General features: G+C 43.1%; 1 protein-coding gene across 7 annotated transcripts in view; it reads right to left on the bottom strand.

Annotated features, from left to right (window-relative positions):
• Positions 1 to 20,604, bottom strand: part of rpusd1 (RNA pseudouridine synthase domain containing 1) — a 97,722-nt gene that overhangs the window by 67,037 nt on the left and 10,081 nt on the right. For 6 of the 7 annotated variants that reach the window (XR_011347523.1, XM_069906783.1, XM_069906780.1 and 3 more), the window contains exons 3-5: positions 14,953 to 15,076; positions 5,986 to 6,088; positions 878 to 979 (exon numbers count right to left, since the gene is read on the bottom strand). Coding sequence is in view for 6 of the 7 variants with exons in the window: in XM_069906783.1 (XP_069762884.1) it covers positions 878 to 979; positions 5,986 to 6,088; positions 14,953 to 15,076 (329 nt within the window). In the remaining variant the exon portion in view is untranslated. The remainder of the gene's footprint in view (positions 1 to 877; positions 980 to 5,985; positions 6,089 to 14,952; positions 15,077 to 20,604) is intronic. The other variant, XM_069906781.1, reaches the window with a different exon arrangement.

Raw genomic sequence — 20,604 nt, 5'->3', positions numbered from 1 at the left:
GTGTATGTAATGTGTTTGCAAGTTTAGAAAAGTTCTTTGATTCTCAGTCCAATTCTCATTCCTCCAAGTTTACTGGTTGCAGGCAATTTTTATACTGTGCACAGAATTTAACATTTATGAAGTTCACCAGGCTTTAGTGCTTGAAATGTGCTTGTCAGTTTTCAGAGAGAGATTTGTTGTTCGCTGGACACAAACTGATCCCTTCTAATCAGCCACATCAGTGTCTTGCCGAAGAAAGTTGCCATATCAGGGTTTTTCAGATGACCTCATTCTTTCAGGTCACCACAGCGTTTCTTTTTGTTTCTCCTATTTCAAGTGAAACATTAGGAAGCCAGTCCTCTCCTCTTGTATGGACCACAAGGGCTTTGACCAGGCTTTCCAGCTTGTCCTGTTCCAGTCCCAGCTGCTGCTGCTGAACTGAATTCTCTCTCACTCAGAGAAAAGCCTGTTTGACTCTCTCTCTGCTCGCAAAACCACACGACCCTCTTAGAACAGCAAACTGCACTCTGACAGCCTGCGGCTCCGACGAGTTCTTTCAACTGTTGCTTTTCAAAACAACAATCCATTAGTGAAGTCTCTATAGTCACTCCCCAAAGCTTTTGCAAAGCCCCTCGGAGTCATCCTGTCTGGCTTGAGCAGAACTCCAGTATTTTAAATGGGATCTGTTTTGAAGTGTTTGTATGTGCCACAATTTATCTCCAAAAAACATTGATATACAATATAAAACACAACATATTGCCACAGTACCTTTATAGCAATCAGATAATTGTTTTTTGATAAATCTTGAACGTACAATTTTCTGAACAAAACGAATACATTAACTGCACTGGACTTTGCATCTTAGATACAGATTTAAGTTTTGGACAGCATTACTAACCTGTTAAGGGTTGGAGGAGTACTTTTGTAACTGGATCTCCACTGTAGAAACCCCTTTCCAGAACAATCAACTCAGTTTGACATGGCTTTGGATTTTGACAACCTTTGCACAATTATACAGAAATAACCAATTTTAGAGACCAGTTTCTTTTAACTTAAAACCTCACAGACCAGTTCCTACCAGACACTTATATTTAATCCAGAGTCAAAACACCTTGCCTCAATAGAATGGTTACATGCATAATTATAATTTTCCAACTTATTTATATTCTGCAAAAATGTTAGCAGTGCTGCTGCGGACCCAAAAGGAGCAGAGAGTGGAGACACAGCGTTCCTCCGCAGGGTCCAACCACCCAGTCCAAATGCCAATGCCTCTCAACAGGCTTTAAACAGCTCGTTAGGAGCCTACAGTGTTTTTATTTAAAATACTGCAACTACTGAGTCTGTGTCCAAGATGACCCTCTTCTGCTTCTCTTTCTCTTACTGTAAAGGGTGGCTGGCAATACAAGCTGACTCTTTATCTGTCTTATAGAAAACCAAAGGAAATTTCATGTCATATTACATTTCTGTTTTATCACAAGGCAGTGAAATAATCTTGAAAATTCACAATTCCAATTCTACGAATCATATTTATGGGTTATTTTCTACATCGTGCTGTGTAATTAAAAAAATCTTTCCCATTTGGTTTCCAATTTCCATCACAATTATTCAGTTCCTTTATTTTAATGAGGTTACAACAAAGCATTTTCCTCATAATCTTCATCTTTCTACCTTTCAAACCTACATTTCTACGCAAGTCAAAACACAATGCTGGAGAAACTCAGCAGGTCAAACTGCATACTTTATGTAGCAAAGGAAAAGAAGTTACATAAACATTTTGGGATTGAGCCCTTCATAAAGGTATGGACAAACTGTGGGCTGGCATCTGAACATTTCTATATGCTACACATGCTAAAATTGAGGCAGTGAACCATCTACAATTCTCATTCAATCTCTCTCTCATCCTTTGTGGATTTAATATCGAAGAAGATTGTTAAATCATCACTTCCACGGTTTCCCCACCCACTCTCGCGAGCTGGTAGATTCCTGCATTAGAGGCAGGTGTAGGAAAACAGCAATTGGGGGTGGGGGGGGAAGAAAAGGTGAGAAGTTAAAAATAAAGGAAATATGTAATACGTCTAGGAGCTTGGGAATTCAGAGAAGAGAACAATGATGTCCTGAAGCATTCCGATATTCCAAGAGCAATTGGAGCTCTTGAGATAGAATTCTTTCTTTGGCTTGGCTTCGCGGACGAAGATTTATGGAGGGGGTAAAAAGTCCACGTCAGCTGCAGGCTCGTTTGTGGCTGACAAGTCCGATGCGGGACAGGCAGACACGATTGCAGCGGTTGCAGAGGAAAATTGGTGGGTTGGGGTTGGGTGTTGGGTTTTTCCTCCTTTGCCTTTTGTCAGTGAGGTAGGCTCTGCGGTCTTCTTCAAAGGAGGTTGCTGCCCGCCAAACTGTGAGGCGCCAAGATGCACGGTTTGAGGCGATATCAGCCCACTGGCGGTGGTCAATGTGGCAGGCACCAAGAGATTTCTTTAGGCAGTCCTTGTACCTTTTCTTTGGTGCACCTCTGTCACGGTGGCCAGTGGAGAGCTCGCCATATAACACGATCTTGGGAAGGCGATGGTCCTCCATTCTGGAGACGTGACCCATCCAGCGCAGCTGGATCTTCAGCAGCGTGGACTCGATGCTGTTGACCTCTGCCATCTCGAGTACTTCGACGTTAGGGATGTAAGCGCTCCAATGGATCTTGAGATAGAATAAAGTTTGAAAAATCCCCAGAATCTGACCAAGCAGTGGTCAGAAGGGAAGGAATTGTCGGGGTCAGAGCAGAGACACTGATAACACCAGGCCACAAGTAAGATCTTGTAAAAACTGAGAAATCTGAGAAAGAGGATTTGCTGGCATTTGGAAAGTCAAGGTCTGACCTGGGATAGTCAGCTAGACTATGTGGGAAATGGTGTCTCAGGATTATTTTTAAAGAGTTGACCAAGAAGATTGATATAGGCAGGGTGGTGGACATGGCCTACATGGTAGGCTGGCTGGAATTTGAGATCAATGGGACCCAGGGTGAACTAGATACAAAACTGACCAGGTGGAAGGTATCAGAAATAGCAGCCGAGGGCCCTTTAAAAAATATTAAAAGTTGAGGTTTGTGACCTAAAGATTATGGGTGGTTAGGCCCTCTGCTGTTCATCGTATATATTAATGATTTGAATGAGAATATGTGGTATGTTCAGTAAGCTTGTGGACGACACCAAAACTGATGGTGTGATGGGCAGCGTAGGATGGTGTCTCAGATCACAACAGGACCCAGTCAGCTAGGAAAGTTGGCAAAGGAATGGGTGAATTAATTTAACTCACAAGAATGAAATGCTGAGAAAATAGCATGTATTGATTTTGATCTATAGTAATTTGGCTATGTATGTATTTTTTACATGTGCCAATAATATAAATTTTAACAATGAATGAAATGCTAAATTTTATCAAGTTAAACTTGGCAGGACTTGCATAGTAAATAATGGAGCCTTGGGGAGCTTGTAGAATAGAGACACAGGGCTACAAATACATGGGCCTCTATAATGTTTGGGACAGACTTTTTTTTTTCTCCTTTATTTGCCCCTGTGCTCCAGTTTTAAATTTGTAATCAAACAATTCACATGCAATTGAAGTGCAGATTCCAAATTTTATTCAAGGTTATTTGCATACATTTTGGTTTGACCATGTAGAAATTACAACACTTTTTAAACCAAGTCCCCTCATTTCAAGGCAACATGTTTGGAACATTTGGCTTCATAGGCGTTTGTGGGTATGTGTAATTGCTTCATTGGTGCAGGTATAAGAGAGCTAGACTTGCTTCTGAGCTTTTGATCACCCTTGAAGTCTATTGTTGCCATTTTTCAACATCCGAGGACCAGAGCTGCGCCAATGAAAGTCATGGGTGAAAAACAAGAGGCATCATCCAAACCCAAGGGTGACCAAAATAAAGTTTGGAACATCATTAAGAAGAAAGTGTACTGGTGAGCTCAGTATTGGTACTGGTAGGCCAAGGAAGATCTCCACTGCTGAAGACAGAAGAATTCTCATCATAATGAAGAAAAATTCCAAATGTATGTCCGACAGATCAAAAACACTCTTTAGGAGGCAGGTGTGGCTATGTCAATGACTGCTGTCCGCAGAAGATTGCATAAACAGAAATAGAGAGGCGACACTGCAAGATGCAAACTAGGGGAAAGGGGGTATGCTTTGGATCTTGTGCAGTTCCTTTACACCACCACACTTTCCTCTTGCCATCACTCTGATACAGGTTCATCTCAGTCTCATCTGTCTGCAAGACCATTTTTTCCAGAATTCTGAAGTCTCTTACACATTTGGCAAACTGTAATCTGGCCATCCTCTCTGTGGGTAACTAATGGTTTGCATCTTACATTGCAACCTCTATATTTCTGTTAGTGAAGTCTTTTGTGGACAGTAATCACACCCTTAAAGAGTATTTTGGATCTGCAGGATATACATTTGGGGATTTTCCTTCATTATGATGAAGATTCTTCTGTCATCAGCGGTGGAGATCTTCCTTGGCCTACAAGTCCCTTTGCAATTACTCCACTCACTAGTCTGTTCTTCTTAATGATCCAAACAGTTGATTTTGGTAATCATAAGGTTTTAGTGATTTCTCTTACCGTTTTATTCTTGTTTTTCAACCTCAATGGCTTTTTTGTCTTTACTTGGCACATTACTTGTCCTAATGTTGGAAAATGGCAACTACAGACTCCAAAAGATGATCAAAAGCTCAGAAGCAAGCCTAGCTCCCTTATACTTGTACCAATTAAACATACCCGAGTACTCACAAATACATGTGAAGCCAAATGTCCTAAATATTGTGGTGCCCTGACATGAGGGGACTAGGCATAAAAAGTGCTGTAAATTCTACATGATCAAACCAAAATGTATACAAATAATCTGGAATGTGCATTTTACATGCAAAATTGTTTCATTACAAATTTAAAACGATGGAGCACAGGAGAAAATAAAATAAAAAAGTATCTTTGTCCCAAACATTATGAAGGGCCCTGTAGTTCTCTGAAAGTAGTGACACTGGTAGACAAGAGTAGTGAAGAAGGATTTTGGCATGCTTGCATCATTGAATGAAAGAGTTGGGACACTGCGTTACAACTGCAACATGAGACTGGAGCTGGAATATTGCGTATAGTTCTGGTTGCCATACTGTCAGAAGAACAGTATGTTGGAAGATTGAGGAAGAAATTACAAGAATGCTGCAAGGACTGCTGGACTTGGGTTATGAGCAAGGACTGGATAGGATGCAAGTATTTGTTCCCTGGCGCCAAAGAACTGAGGGACAGATAAAGTGGATAGTTCACAGTCCATTTCCCAGGGCGGCGGAGTCTGTAAGTAGAGGTTACAGGTAATAGGGGAAGATTTAAAGGGGATTAGGGAGGAGTTTTCCCACAGGCGGTGTGTATACAGAACAAACTAGAGGAACTGGTCACGTCAGTTACCGTCATACTAATGTAAAAGTTGATCAGTGTAAAAGATCATCTCAGCCCTGGTTAACCACAGGCCAGAGCCTCCGGCAACTTTGACGACGCAGATACTTACCGCGGTCCCAATCTCCCTCTTGGTAGGAGATGTGTTTTGATGTGTACACTCTGTATTATTAGTTTAATTCATTGTGTATTTAATTCATTTAGAGATCATTTGGACTTCTGCTACTTGAACAGCATTTTGAATTCTAGTGTAGATTTCAGCCCCTCAAAAGAAGTATCCATAAATTTAGCATTAAAAATGGTCTACAACATTCTACTTTTACCTGAGAATATATGGTACAACCTTTAAAAGACATTTACACACATTAGTGGATATCAGGGTTTAGAGACATGCAGACTAAACACAGGCAGATCTAAATAGCTCAGGAAGGCGTATTATTTGGTGTGGACAAGTTGGGTTGAAGGACCCATTTCTGTGCTCCATCTTTCGAGAATCATTCAACATGCTGAGACTTTATCAATTTCCAATTCATTGTGGGCTCACTCTCATATACTTTACCATTCATTCCTTCAGTGCACATCATGTGCGCCATTCCCTTTGCTGTGCTTTTGCCAATTGCATGATTTATCATCATTCTGTCCAAACAAACATGTCCTCTGACCTGTGACAAAAATGAAAGCATTAGGTTGATTACATGTCAACAATCCTTTCCCCAAAGCTCAGTTGCATATCTTGAAGTATGTCAGATTTTACAGTATTGCTTATGCTCTTAATGAATTATTAATGAAGTGGCTGTGCTATATGCCTAAAGACAACTTTGGTAACATTCAGGGTAGAGTTGAGAAATGATAGACATGGTCAAGAAAGGCACCATTGAACAAAATAAGCCTCATCGACTCAAACAAAAAGGGATGACACTGGAAGCCCTCAGCAGATCAGGCCACACCTTTGGGAAGAGTTGACATTTCAGGTCGCGATCCTTCAGCTAAAACAAAAAGGAGACAAATGAAATGTGTAAAGTTGCAAAAGGGTGGTGGAAGATGTCCCTGATAAGGTAAGACCAGGGTAATCATGGGGATACGTTTTAAACAAGGTAATCTGGTTAATCAGCGATGTGGATCAATTCAAGCATGAGAGTATAGGCGAAAGAACATTGATACAAGAATGAGATTTATGAAATGCAGAGTCTGAGCAAGACAGGTTGGGTATGTCCTCCACTCCCAGAGAGAAAATAAACCTGAACTAATGGTAGATTCACACAGACTGAGAAATCAAGTTACCAGAGGTTGGACAAGTCAATATTGAGCCTAAAAGCCCAGGTGGAAAATTAGGTCCTGTTTCTCAAGTTTGGTTGAACCTCAATGTCTCAATACAGTAGGTCATAAGCCAATGCGTCATAGAGGGAATAGGGCTGAAAATTAAAATGATTGGCAACAGGATTCTCAGGGTCATCCTTGTGGTCTGAATTCAGGTTCTGTACAAAGCGATCACCAAATCTGTGTATTTCACATTGTGAACTCCAAGTGTCATACAAATTTCCAATCACTATACAAACACTATGTAAAGCCTATGACAAAGAACATTCTTAAAATCACACTGACTGAAGAGATTATCAATGTACAATTAAATTATTCAATTCTTTTGTAGATTTCCAAAAGAAAATTTGGATGGTTCCAAAGAGAACTCATTGCATTATCAAAACCAAATGACTAAGAAAGTCCATTCATTCCTGTTTGTTGGTCATGGAGTGGATCCTCTTGTATTCCAGTGCCCATATAGCAGGGATGGCCAATCCATGGCTTGCATGCCACATGCGACTCTGACATGAATGTGTAGCTCGCAGAGGTATGTTGGCCGTGGGTGTGGCTTGCGAATGCATGATAGTGGTGTGTGTGGCTGGGTCACGAGCAGTGGAATTAGTAGAGTGCAAGTGTGATCCAGGCCACCTGCCCATCCAAGCTCATGACACCTTGGCTGTCCTCCCATACGAGCTCCCATCACCCTGAATATGGACTCGTACTGAGGTCCAAGCCGGCCACCCACTGAAGCTCCTGGTGCCCTGACCGCGGACTCTTGACTCGGCCCCCTGCATGCCCATTGGAGTCCTCGACTCCTCGAATAACATAGGTATTTACTACAGACAAAAGTATCATGTAATAGTCGACCCCCTAAATTGGTACAAAAAATTCGACTACCACACGAGTATATACAGTATCTGTACATTTTGATACAAAAATACAAATTAGCAGTTTAAAAACTATAAATGAATATTATTTTTCTTAATATCGATATAATTTTTTTAACAGTTGCATGTAAGAGTGAAAATGTGTATGTAATATTTTTTGCATGTCTTGTGGCTCTCATAAATCTGAGGTTTATCATATGTGGCTCTTGCGTTAAGTTTGGCTACCCCTGCCACATAGAAATATACATTCTTTGGCAAATCAACTGACTAGATTTCTCAAAATTAGACATTGAAGTTTGATTTTGTTTTTGGCAAGACATTTAAAGGGGGGAGGAGGGGAGAAAACAAGAAGCCTGCAAATTAAACAAATTCTTTAGTAAAGGTGCTATCTTCAAGCCATTCCAGTTACCATTCTTGATTACCGAAGCAAGTCTTACATATTATTCTCAGCTGTGAAAACAAAGACACTTGGTGGCAGCAAATGGTTACTGCAACAAATCCAGTGCAAATGTAAGTCACTCAAGATTGGGTGTCATCAACACAACGGGTCCAGAGGTCATAAATGTCATTGAAAATAGGAGACCATTCAGCCTCCAAGCTGGATCCACCATACAAAATGATCATGGTCAATCATCTGAATTTGATACCTTGGTTTTACTGTCTCCTCAGAATTTATTGTCATGAACATGTCACGAAATTTGTTGCTTTGCGGCAGTGTTACAGGTGCAAAATTGCTATAAATTACTGTATATTTTGGCATACAATTCGAGTCGAGTAAAATCTCAGGAAAAAAAGGGGGGTGGGTTGCAACAGATATACTTTTGAGACCTTAAATTCAGCTCAAAATCCAATCCATGCTGATTCAGCGTACAAGTCGATTGACCCTTGAAAGGGCAAAATTCCCGACTGTGACAAATTTTCATTGAGATTTTTCTTGAAAACAACAATTAGAATCCTTCAAAATCATTATCATTGTCTGAAAACATGAAACAGTTTTAGTTTCATATCAGTGTCCCATTTCAAATCATCTTCTGTGCCATCACTTGCACAAGAGATACCGCACTTTTTGAATTATCAGTCTCTATTTTAACTTTGTCCCATGCCTTGAGCACGAAGCAGCACACATTGCCCCGCCCTTTGTAGACGACTTTTCTGCACTCAACATCCATGTATTCCATTCCTCACGCACATGGTCTTCGAATGGCTTGTTCAAGCAGACATCGAGGTTGCAAAAAAAAGATGTTAAATCACCCAGAAAACCACCAAGTATTATGTAGTGCTAATTTACTTTTAAGTCTTCTCAGTTAAGTGACTGTGAAACAGATCCCAGACCAGCAAACTCCGCCTTCTATGCAAACCATTTGGCTGCCTGTTCCACGCATTATCTATCCAGAGTTTTACACCATTTTCATCCATCCAACTTAATGAAAATGTAAAAAGTACCTGCAGAAAATTTTATTTTTGGTTTAATTTCGCATTTAAAGATCACCATGGATCTTAACTTTGTCCCGTCGACCATGACTGATAAATCCATGGTAAACCTGGTCCTTTTATGGCCGGCACAGTTTTAACATCTTTCTATTCCACTGTCCTATTGCCTATCATGTCGAAATTCATGGGGGGGGGGGGTGGTGTTTCATCCAATATTTGCCAACGAAAACTGGCATTTCTGCTGGTTACATATAATAAACTGGTGAAAACGTACAACTTTATGATCAAGATCTTTTGGTAGTTTCTGTGCAATCTTTTTTTTTGACATATTACCAGATATTTCCTGTTTATGAAATGATTGCACCGGCCTACTGTAGCCTCAAAAGTTTTACTGAGGTCTGGGTGCAACTTGGCCCACTGCAATGCAAATGCTCTATTTCAGATGACTATGCAGCAATCTTGCTTCTGTTCATGTACCCATTCTGCAACGTGATTATCCAACTCTGGCCAACGAGTGATTCCTTTTCTCAACAAACATTGCCTTTTTGGTATTTTTCTGAGAGTCTCTTCTTTCTTCCTCCAGTCTCTTACCAACTTCTCATATACATCAAATTTTATTGCAGCAGGACATTTTCTTGGCCATTTTGATCACTTTCAATTTAAAACTCACTTCATACTTTCATCGCAAATTGCATTGTGTCGATGGACCTTTCATGACAGCAATCATTTCCAGCAAAAAACCAGCAGATCAATCACGTGATCTTTGGGAGCCAACGTATACGCCGGTCAATGGCCCACCTCAGGCATTGCAATCTTTGGGAGTTGACTTATATGGCAGTCAACAGGCCAACTCAGGCATCCCGAAAACTGGGGTGGACTTGTACATTGGATATACCATAAAACCCTTAAAATTAGACTGAAAAATGGGGGTTGACCTATACACCAGACATTCTTTGGCTTGGCTTCGCAGACGAAGATTTATGGAGGGGGTAAAAGTCCACGTCAGCTACAGGCTCGTTTGTGGCTGACCAGTCCGATGCGGGACAGGCAGACACGGTTGCAGCGGTTGCAAGGGAAAATTGGTTGGTTGGGGTTGGGTGTTGGGTTTTTCCTCCTTTGCCTTTTGTCAGTGAGGTGGGCTCTGCGGTCTTCTTCAAAGGAGGTTGCTGCCCGCCAAATTGTGAGGCGCCAAGATGCACGGTTTGAGGCGATATCAGCCCACTGGCGGTGGTCAATGTGGCAGGCACCAAGAGATTTCTTTAGGCAGTCCTTGTACCTTTTCTTTGGTGCACCTCTGTCACGGTGGCCAGTGGAGAGCTCGCCATATAACACGATCTTGGGAAGGCGATGGTCCTCCATTCTGGAGACGTGACCCACCCAGCGCAGCTGGATCTTCAGCAGCGTGGACTCGATGCTGTCGACCTCTGCCATCTCGAGTACTTCGACGTTAGGATGAAAGCGCTCCAATGGATGTTGAGGATGGAGCGGAGACAACGCTGGTGGAAGCGTTCTAGGAGCCGTAGGTGATGCCGGTAGAGGACCCATGATTTGGAGCCGAACAGGAGTGTGGGTATGACAACGGCTCTGTATATGCTTATCTTTGTGAGGTTTTTCAGTTGGGTGTTTTTCCAGACTCTTTTGTGTAGTCTTCCAAAGGCGCTATTTGACTTGGCGAGTCTGTTGTCTATCTCATTGTCGATCCTTGCATCTGATGAAATGGTGCAGCCGAGATAGGTAAACTGGTTGACCGTTTTGAGTTTTGTGTGCCCGATGGAGATGTGGGGGGCTGGTAGTCATGGTGGGGAGCTGGCTGATGGAGGACCTCAGTTTTCTTCAGGCTGACTTCCAGGCCAAACATTTTGGCAGTTTCCGCAAAGCAGGACGTCAAGCGCTGAAGAGCTGGCTCTGAATGGGCAACTAAAGCGGCATCGTCTGCAAAGAGTAGTACTATACACCAAAATACATGGTACAGATGTATAAAAATTCAATTAGTGCAGAAGAAAAGTGGTGTCAGTGGTTCATTGTATATTCAGAAATCTGATGTCAGAGGGGAAGAAGCCATTTTTGTACTAATGGTTGAAGCACTGAAGTTTGCAGACACTGTGACTGTAGTAAAATCACACTGAACTTCTGGAGGAACTCAGCAGCCATAGGAGACAAAGATATTTTTCCGATGTTTCGGGCCTGAGCCCCTCAAGGAATAAGCAGAATCCAGGAAATCTAAAAGCACAGACAATGCTGGCTGGGGGAGGATGAGTGCTCATCTTCAGGCTCCTGTACCTCCTTTGTGATGCAGTGAGAAGATGGTGAGGGTCCTTGAGGACAGAGGCTGCTTTTTTGAGAGACTGCCTCGAGTAGACGTCCTTGATGGAGTGAAGATTGATTCCCATGATGGCGCTGGCCAAGTTCGTAACTCTCTCTAACCTTTTCCTGTTCTGTATGTTGGCACGTCCATACCAGACAGTGGTGCAACCAGTCAGAATGCTCTCCATGGTACACCTGTAGAAATTTGCAGGTCTTTGCTGTCATACTAAATCTCCTCAAACTTCTCACAAAGTACAGCTGCTGGCGAGCCTTCCTTGTGATTGCATCAACATAGAGGTCCCAGGATAGAGTAAACAAAATGCAGGAGAAACTAAGCATGTCAAACAGCATATATAGCAAATATAAGGATACATAATCAATATTCAACAAAGGTATGAGAAAAATTTTAATTTTTTTAAATTAGGCAGTTGTCGGAAAAAATGGTTGGGATGAGGGGCAGGGAGCACAGGCCCACAGACAAGAGGCAACAGGTAGCTAATGGTGGGAGAGGACCACAGTAAACAGGTGGGGGGGGGGAGAAAGAATGGCTTTGTAAATGGAGAGCGAAGGGGTGGAGAGCTGGAGGGACAGAGGAGAAGAGATGGAGAATAGGGAGTGGTCTAGCAGAAGCCGGAGAAGTTGATGTTAATGGTATCCAGTTGGAGATTGCCAAGATGGAATATTAGGTGTTGCTCCTCCAATTTACGGGTGGGCTTGGTTTGGCAGTACATGAGGCAATGGACAGACACGTTGGTGTGGGAATGGAGTACAGAACTGATATGGTTGGCCACTGGGAGATCCCAGTCGTTGATGCAAACAGAGCAAAGGTGCTCAGTGAAACAATTTTGCTGTCTGCATCCAACCTCTCTACTGTAGAGAAGGCCACGACCCAGATGCATGAGGTGACTACTAGATTCACAAGGAAACTGTTGCTTCACTTGGAAGGACTATTTGGGGCCCTGAAGATTGGAGATGGAGGAGATCTAGGCACAAGTATGGTACTTCCTACTGTCACAGGGGAAAGTACCAAGGGAGCGATTAGTAGGAAGAGATGAGTGGACGAAGGAGTCATGGAGGGAGCGGACCCTATAGAAGGCAGAGAGGGGAAGATGTGTCTGGTGGTGTGATTATGTTGTAGGTGACAGAAATTGCAGAGGATAATATGTTGGACGCGAAGGCTGGTGGAGCGTTAGGTAAGGAGGAGGGAAATTCTGTTTTGGTTGCATCTAGGGCAGAGCGGGCCAGGGCAGATTAGTGGGAAATGGGAGGAGATTTAGGTAAGGGCTGAGTTAATGTTGGCAGAGGGGAAGCCACGTTTTTTGAAGGAGGAGGCCATTTCAGATGGTCTAGACTGGAAGACCTCATCTTGAGAGCAGACTTGGAGAAATTGAGAGAAAGAAATAGAATCTTTACAAGGGGCTGGGTGTGAAGTGTAGTTGAGGTAGTTATGGGAGTTAGCAGGTTTATAAAAAATGTCTGAAGAAAGTTTGTCTCCAAAGACAGATTAAGAAAGGGGAGAGTGTCGCCATTGATGGACCATATGAATTTGAGGTTGGTCAGGGTGAAGGTTGGCAGGAAAGTGAATAAAGCTTTACCTCAGGATAAATCTTCAGAGATGTTGACACACAGGAATTTGAAGTTCTTACTTCTTTCAACTGCTGACCCCTCAATGAGGACTAGTTTGTGTTCTCCTGGTTTCCCTTTCCTGAAGTCCACATTCAGTTCCTTAGTTTGGTTACTGTCGAGTACAAGGTTGTTGTTATGACATCGCTGAACTATCTTCCTCATTGCTGTCTGTGGTTCAGCTGATATCACTGTGGTGATATCAGCAAATTTGTAGATGGCATATGAATCATGTCTAGCTATACAGTCATGGGTGAAGACCGAGTAGAACAGTGGACTAAACACGCATCCTTGAGGTGTGCCTGTGCTGATTGACAGTGAGGAGGAGACGAAGTTTCCAATTTGTACTGTGATTTTCCAATGATAAAGTCAAGGATCCAGTTGCAGAAGCCCAGGTTTTGAAGCTTGCTGACCAGTATTTAGGGTACGATGCTATTGAAACCTGAGCTGTAATCGATGAAAAGCAGCCTTACATATGTGTTGCTGCTGTGTCAGTGATCCCAAGCTGGGTGAAGTTGCTAGGTGCTTCTCCTTTTCTCTGTTACAATTTATTGCTACTCTCTCCTCACATTTTCTACCTGTCACTGGTTCAGACCCAAACATTGCTGCACTCCCAAGATCAATTGTTCTGTATATATTCCCCAAGATATAAACACTTCATCTCCATGAAGAGGAGCACATGGTGTCTGTGGACCTCCAGGAAGGCCAATGGGACTGCTGGGCATAACAACCAATGGACTGCCTTCAGGACAGCAACGACTGCATTAGAATCCAGCCTCTCTCCTACTTATGACCTATGTGACTTAGGTACATACAACTGGGAAAAAAAAATACAAATTAAAAAATATTAAGAAAATATATGTAAATATAAAAATTACACTTGGTCATACATACACCAGTGCTAACGGCTGCATGCTTATGTTAGTGACCGTCAGACGATATCTCGGCATTGTGTACATTACAGCATCTCTCTCAGTTGCCATTCTGTAAGCGCATGTTATTCAAGTAAATCTAACAAATTTTCATGCTGCGTTATTGCATTAAACTCCAAAGAATATTGCACAGGAATAAGACTTCTACATGCCATGCTAACATACGTCCACTTCAAGATCCGACTGATTGGTCAGAACAGAACTTGGACACGTCAGGGAATGGCTCTGCAAAATTGTCAGTATTGCAAATAATTAAATAAGTACTGTAAGGATAAAGGCCATAGTATGTAAAATTATGATGGGTATAGATGGAGTAAATGCAAGCAGGCTTTTTCCACTGAGGTTAGGAGAGATAAACACTAGAGAACATGGATTAAGGGTAAAAGTTTAAATGGAACATGGGAGGGGGGGGAGCGGGGGACGACTTCACACAGAGAATGTTAGGAGTGTGGAAAGAGCAACCAGCTGAATTGGTAAATGCAGGCTCTATTTTGACATTTAACAAATATTTGGACAGGCACATGGCAAGGATGGGTATGAAGGAATTTGGTCAGGGTGCAGGTCAGTGGGACTAGGCAGAATATAGCATGGCACAGACTAAAAGGGCTGATGGGCCTGTTTCTGTGCTGCACTGTTCTCTGGTTCTCTAGTTGAGGACACTATTATTCTATATTAGTTGAAATTAGTGTTGAAACCACACAAACTATGCACCAAATTGGCAAATGAACAATAACTAATAATGCGCATGGAATTTACTTGTTACAAAAATGAAGAAGAGAGCAATAATTTAGGATTGTTTTAAATTGAGCACATTTGGAAAGAAGGGGAGTGTATGGAAAAAGTGTTGAGGAATATTCAAGAAATGTGTTTTCCTAAAACTGATGACTTCACAAAATGGCGGCAGGAAGAATAGTGGGGAAAAAACCACCACACATATTTAATGATAGCGCAGTATTTTGCTCCTGAAACTTTGAAAGCATCGCGATATAATCGTGCATCAGCCTGTCAAAGTGAAGGTAACTCTACTGATTACGTGCGTCAGAGGCATACCAAAGCGAGGTAAATCTTGGTTACCACACGATCTCGGAAACACCGATAGGCCTTGGCAGCTGCCATCTTATTCAGAGCAATACACAGTGCCCCACTAGTGGAGAAATCCAACTGATGACAAAATCTGTCCAGAAACAAAACACAAATGAGCAATCAGGCCATTAAATAACATTAGATGAAGTTTAAGGCAAATTTGCATGACTGCAAAAATATTGTTCGATTTGAACATTGGTACATGAAACAGTTTTCTACGTGTGAGCGAAGGAGACTACCATCACGGCAATACTGTTGAAACGTGAATGCTGCACAACATAATTCAAATGATCTTGTTCTTCTGCAATACCTATACAGTGATAAGTAACAGGTACAGCAGCTTCTCGCTTATCCTTCAATGAACTATGTTAATAAGTACACACTTTGTTCCTGCTCTAACTAACGCTTGGATCAGTGATTTCTGGCACATAGAGATCATGGCATCTTAAAAAGGTGCATTAAAATAACCTGAAGAATTAACAGTTTCTCACTTCAGAAATACAAATTGTGCATTCTGTCACTTCATTTGCCCTGATTTCTAGCATTCACAGTATTTTTCTTTTACAATCCCCAAGGATCTGTGTCAAGAGTATACACAAATAAGCACATGTACCAACTTTGTCAGGTCCTTGAGAGCTTTAGCTTGTCTCGACAATGGCTCACAAACAACCCTATAACAGACAGAGCATCGTTTGTCAGAATTAGCAACTGTAAAGTGACTCCGAACTAGTTTTACAGCCTGGAGATGAGCTCTTCAGCTCGACTTGATGATGACCAAGTTGCCAAACTTGGCTCATTCCATTTGCCTGCGTTTTGCTAAATATCCCTCTGATCAATATTCCAATAAATGTTGTCATTGTACCCACTTCCTCTGACAATGTCACACACACCCACCATGCAAAAGTGTTTCCCCTGAGGGCACACATGTCAAACTCTGGCCCTATAATTATATTTGGCCCGCAAGATCATTTCAAAAATGTATTAGAGGTGGCCCGCCCTGCAGCGAGAGCCGATGCTGTTTTTTGGTCATGTCACCCCCACCATCCTCCCCCTTTATTGCACATCCTTCCCCATTGTAACACGAGAAATTGTCACACGAGAAGTCTGTCGATGTCATCAGCCGGCAAGCCCGTTGGAAGGCTCAACCAGTCACTTCTCCCACCTGTCGAGCGGTGCGGCGGATGGGCGAGCGCCTGTGATTTCCTGTCGGCGTGACGGGCGTGGCAGGTGGCGCGTGGCCCCCGGGCAGCGCGAGCCCTGCGCGACTGGCACCGGACGGCCCTTCCACAGCGCGAGCGCACTTCTCCCGGTCGCCACGGCCTTCAGCGCTTGCACCCGCACGGACCCCAGGGACGGCTGGTTCGGCCCTGCACGTGAAGAGAGAGAGACGGTGGCTGTCCGCAAAGGCTGATCGGCAGCGCGCTGGGCCTGAGTGGGTGGGTAAGCAGGGGTGGGCAGAGGGTGTAGGTGAGGAGTAATGGGCAGGGGAAGTTATGGTGGTGCGAGGGGCAGTTAGAGGGAGGGATGAGTAGGAGGGGTGGATAGGGAAGAGGTAAAAGGGGAGGGGCAGGGCGAGTAGGGGAGGGGTGATTAGAGGGTGAGAGACGGGTAGAGGGAGGAACAGGTTGAGGGGAGAGGCAGTAGAGGGGCGTGTATAGGATGGGGTGGGTAGAGGCAGAGTGAGTAGAGGTTGGGTAAAGGACTGGTCAGGTAGAGGGATGGTGGGTCGAGGGTGAATAGAGGCCTAGAGCCTGAGGAGTGAGCAGGAAATGCTGAGTCCTGATGCAGGCCAAAATGGACACAGCCTGTGAATGCTGACTACATCTCCACAGGGACCAAATAGGTTTCCCTCAGGTCAAGCAAAGGGTGAACTTGAGCTACCTACTCCTGACCTGTAACATTATCCTCCTAAAGTTATATCCTAAAGTTTAACATTACATATGTTGAAAGAAGAGAAAACATGCAGATGTTGTTGAAAATTTTCAATAAATATTTAGTTCGGCCCTCGACTTAGTCCAAGTTTTTAATTTTGGCCCTCCGTGAATTTGAGTTTGACACCCCTGCCTTAGGTCTTCTCACCACATATCTATGCCCTCTATATTTGTTGAAATTATAGGGCGGCAGGAAGAATAGTGGGGAAAAAACCACCACACATATTTAATGATAGCGCAGTATTTTGCTCCTGAAACTTTGAAAGCATCGCGATATAATCGTGCATCAGCCTGTCAAAGTGAAGGTAACTCTACCGATTACGTGCGTCAGAGGCATACCAAAGCGAGGTAAATCTTGGTTACCACACGATCTCCTACTCCTGGTGTCCTGGTGAAACTTTCTCCATGTTTAGACTCCTCTACTCTGATGGGAAAAATACTCTGCCTTTATCCATGCCCCTCCTGACTTGACATACTTTCATACATCTCTCCTTCGTCCTCTTACATTCCAAGACAAAAAAGCTCCAGCCTATCTCGTTTCTCTTTTTCACTCTGGTGCTGTTAAGTCCCCATGAATGTTTTCTGCGGGTTGTGATCTGGTAGGGTAATATCACTGGACAAAGAATTTTGGGTGTATTTTATGGATTTTGGGCTGCCGATCACAAAACTTACCTTAAAAATTTCTTAACACACTTTTGTCATATTTTTAACATGCTTCAGGCATACATAACTAGGAAATGCAACATTAATTTTCTGCATTCGCCTTTAGACTTCTTTCCTGCTGATCCTAGTGCAGTCAGTGACAAACATGGAGAAAGTTTCACCAGGACAATGCGACTGTGAAAAAGTGGTATCAGGGCAAGTGGAATCCATCAATGCTGGCCGACTATTGCTCGACGCTGACATGAGAGGCATCAGATGCTGAGTACAAATGAAAATAAGCAGCAAAACATTTTTATGTCAGTTGAACTAACAGAATACATCAGGATCATTACGTGATTAAATATGCTCAATTCAAAAGCACAATTGTCATAGCAGTTAGTGCAACGCCTCTACAGCGCCAGCGATTGGGACCTGGGCTCAAATCCAATGGTGTAAGGAGTTTGTACTTTCTCCCGGTGTCTGCATGGGTTTTCCTCAGGGGCTCCGGTTTCCTCCCATTATTCAAAGCGTATTTGGTGTAAATTGGGCAGCACAGACTTGTGGGCCAAAATGGCTGTTAAAAATTTTAATGTTTCTCCCTCTTTCGAAGGGAAACCAACTTATCAGATCCAGTCTGGGACCCGTATGATGACTGTGCGTGCCTCCATCTTTGCCTCAGACGATGATAGAGAGTGATTTTGAAGGGCTCTAAATGTGTTGTTGTTTTCAATGAAAATCTGTCGCAGTCAGTTTTAATAAGTTTTTCAAGGGTCTAGTTATACACCACGTTCCGATATCTTGATCTGTTTTTAATTTGTATACAAGTCAGAACAGGTAAATATGGTCCTCATTTATCATCAATATTCTAAAACATCTTAAACCTAATAATAGTTCTGTATGTAACTAAATAAAAGTTAACACTTACAGGAGAAGATGATGAAGAGATGGTTACACTACAGGTATCCCATGGCCTTCCTTCATCTTCACTCCTTCCAATCAACGCCTGGTTCCTTCACTTCCCCCCCACCTCTCGGTGGTGCCTCACCCGCCCAGTACTTTGCCTAGGGCACATGCAACTTAGCCTCCAAGTGACGTCGTGATCACACACACGACTGCTTCTTCTCCACCCCCCTCCCAGCTGCTCATCCCCTCACCAGGCCATGTGCGGCGTAGCGATCGTGCACGCCGCTGCTCCTTCTTTTCACCCCCTCCCATCCTGAGATCATACATCTGTATGGAGATCAGTGTGGGGGCTGCTGGCGGGCTTTCAGGAGGGAGCGGGACAGCAGTGGCGGGCTTTCAGGAGGGAGCGGGACAGCAGTGGCTGGCTGTCGGGAGGGGTGTGGGGCAGCGTGACCTGTGGAGGGACCGTTGGCGACACAATCTTAATAAAATTTTACAATTTTGTTCATTAGTACAGAAACACGATCCTTTCTCCAGACATCTAAAATCCGAAAAGCTCCAAAATCTGGTAAGTGGGGAGATAGGCGGGGAGGCGGCCGAAGGACTGGCGTTTGGGGGAGGATATGGCAGCACCACTTGGGTGGGCTTTCCGAAATCCGGAAAAATCCGAAATTCGGAACACACTGTCCCCCAGGGGTTCCGTGTAAAGGATCATGTGTACCTGTGTTAGAATTAGGACTCAACCACGCTCAAACTGGAAGTTGACGGCATTCTACTTCTGGTAAGCTTGATGATTCGTAACTACGGGTTGTTCGTAAATCGGACATTTTTATCCTGGGGACTGCCTGTACTGTAAATCTGAAAATAACTGTGTTCAGCTTGAAGTTGTTATTATAAACACCAATTTTTTCCTCAGGATGCAAATCTTTTGTAAAAATTTGTTGCCCAGTGTATTTGATTGAGTACTGAAGACAAAGTCAGTCAGCATGAAGGAAGAGGCCCTTTAGACCACCTTCTCTCGCAAAAGCCAACAGGACTAGTTTGATGAGCTTGAGGGACTAATTAAGGAGATCTTGAATGAAAATGTCAACCGTTTCTCTTCTGTTGAGGAACGCTCTGTGGGTACACAAAGGCAATGATCTAGCAGAAAACCCAGGGACCAAGGGCAGACTGTATGGAGAGCACAGCAATTCACCGAAAGGCATGACCTGTAAAGATTCTTCAACTCTGCAAAGGTCTTCACAGCCCAAATGCTTTCCCCTCTGAATGTCGAGAATGGGGGTGAACATGTCTAGGAACAAAAGAATACTTCAAAGACCTCTTCAACCATGACTCCGTCTTTGACCCTAGTACCCTCAACCTTGCCACCACTCTTGATCAATAAGAAGTTGAGAAGGCCATTTCCCAACTCAAAAATACTGAGGCCTCTGGAGCAGACTGCAGCCCCAATCCAAATGATTCCACTTGACAATTTTCTTCAATAGGTTTGCTTCCTGAAAAAAAAATATTGGGGATTATGATAGACAATTTCAAGCTGAACACAAATATAATTTCAGATTTGCTGTATCACTTAGGAAGTTGGAGAAACATTCAATTAACTTGTATAGAATTTAGTATGTTTATTTGCATAATCATCCTGACACATTGGTTAGTTGAACTGACCTAAAAATTTTTTGATGCTGGTTTTCATTTGTATTCAACACCTGATACCTCTCATGCCAGTGTCCAATAGTCAGCCAGCATTGATGGATTCCAGTTGCCCTGATACTGCTTTTACACAATCGCAACGTCCTGGTGAAACCTTTCACAATAATCACACCAAGATCAGCAGGGAAGTAGTCCAAGTGCAAATGCAGAAAATGAATTTTCAATAATATTTTGCACTTCATGGTTTTGTACACATAAAGTAGACTTAATCTTCTTATCTTTATCTTTCTTTGCCTTGGCTTCGCAGACGGAGATTTATGGAGGGGTAATGTCCACGTCAGCTGCAGGCTCGTTTGTGGCTGACAAGTCTGATGCGGGACAGGCAGACACGGTTGCAGCGGTTGCAAGGGAAAATTGCTGGTTGGGGTTGGGTGTTGGGTTTTTCCTCCTTTGTCTTTTGACAGTGAGGTGGGCTCTGCGGTCTTCTTCAAAGGAG

This window comes from Narcine bancroftii, chromosome 12 (assembly GCF_036971445.1).
Source record: "Narcine bancroftii isolate sNarBan1 chromosome 12, sNarBan1.hap1, whole genome shotgun sequence".
Classification (NCBI taxonomy): domain Eukaryota; kingdom Metazoa; phylum Chordata; class Chondrichthyes; order Torpediniformes; family Narcinidae; genus Narcine; species Narcine bancroftii.
The sequence above is the reverse complement of the archived record's forward strand: the minus strand, read 5'-3'. Positions and strand labels throughout refer to the sequence as shown.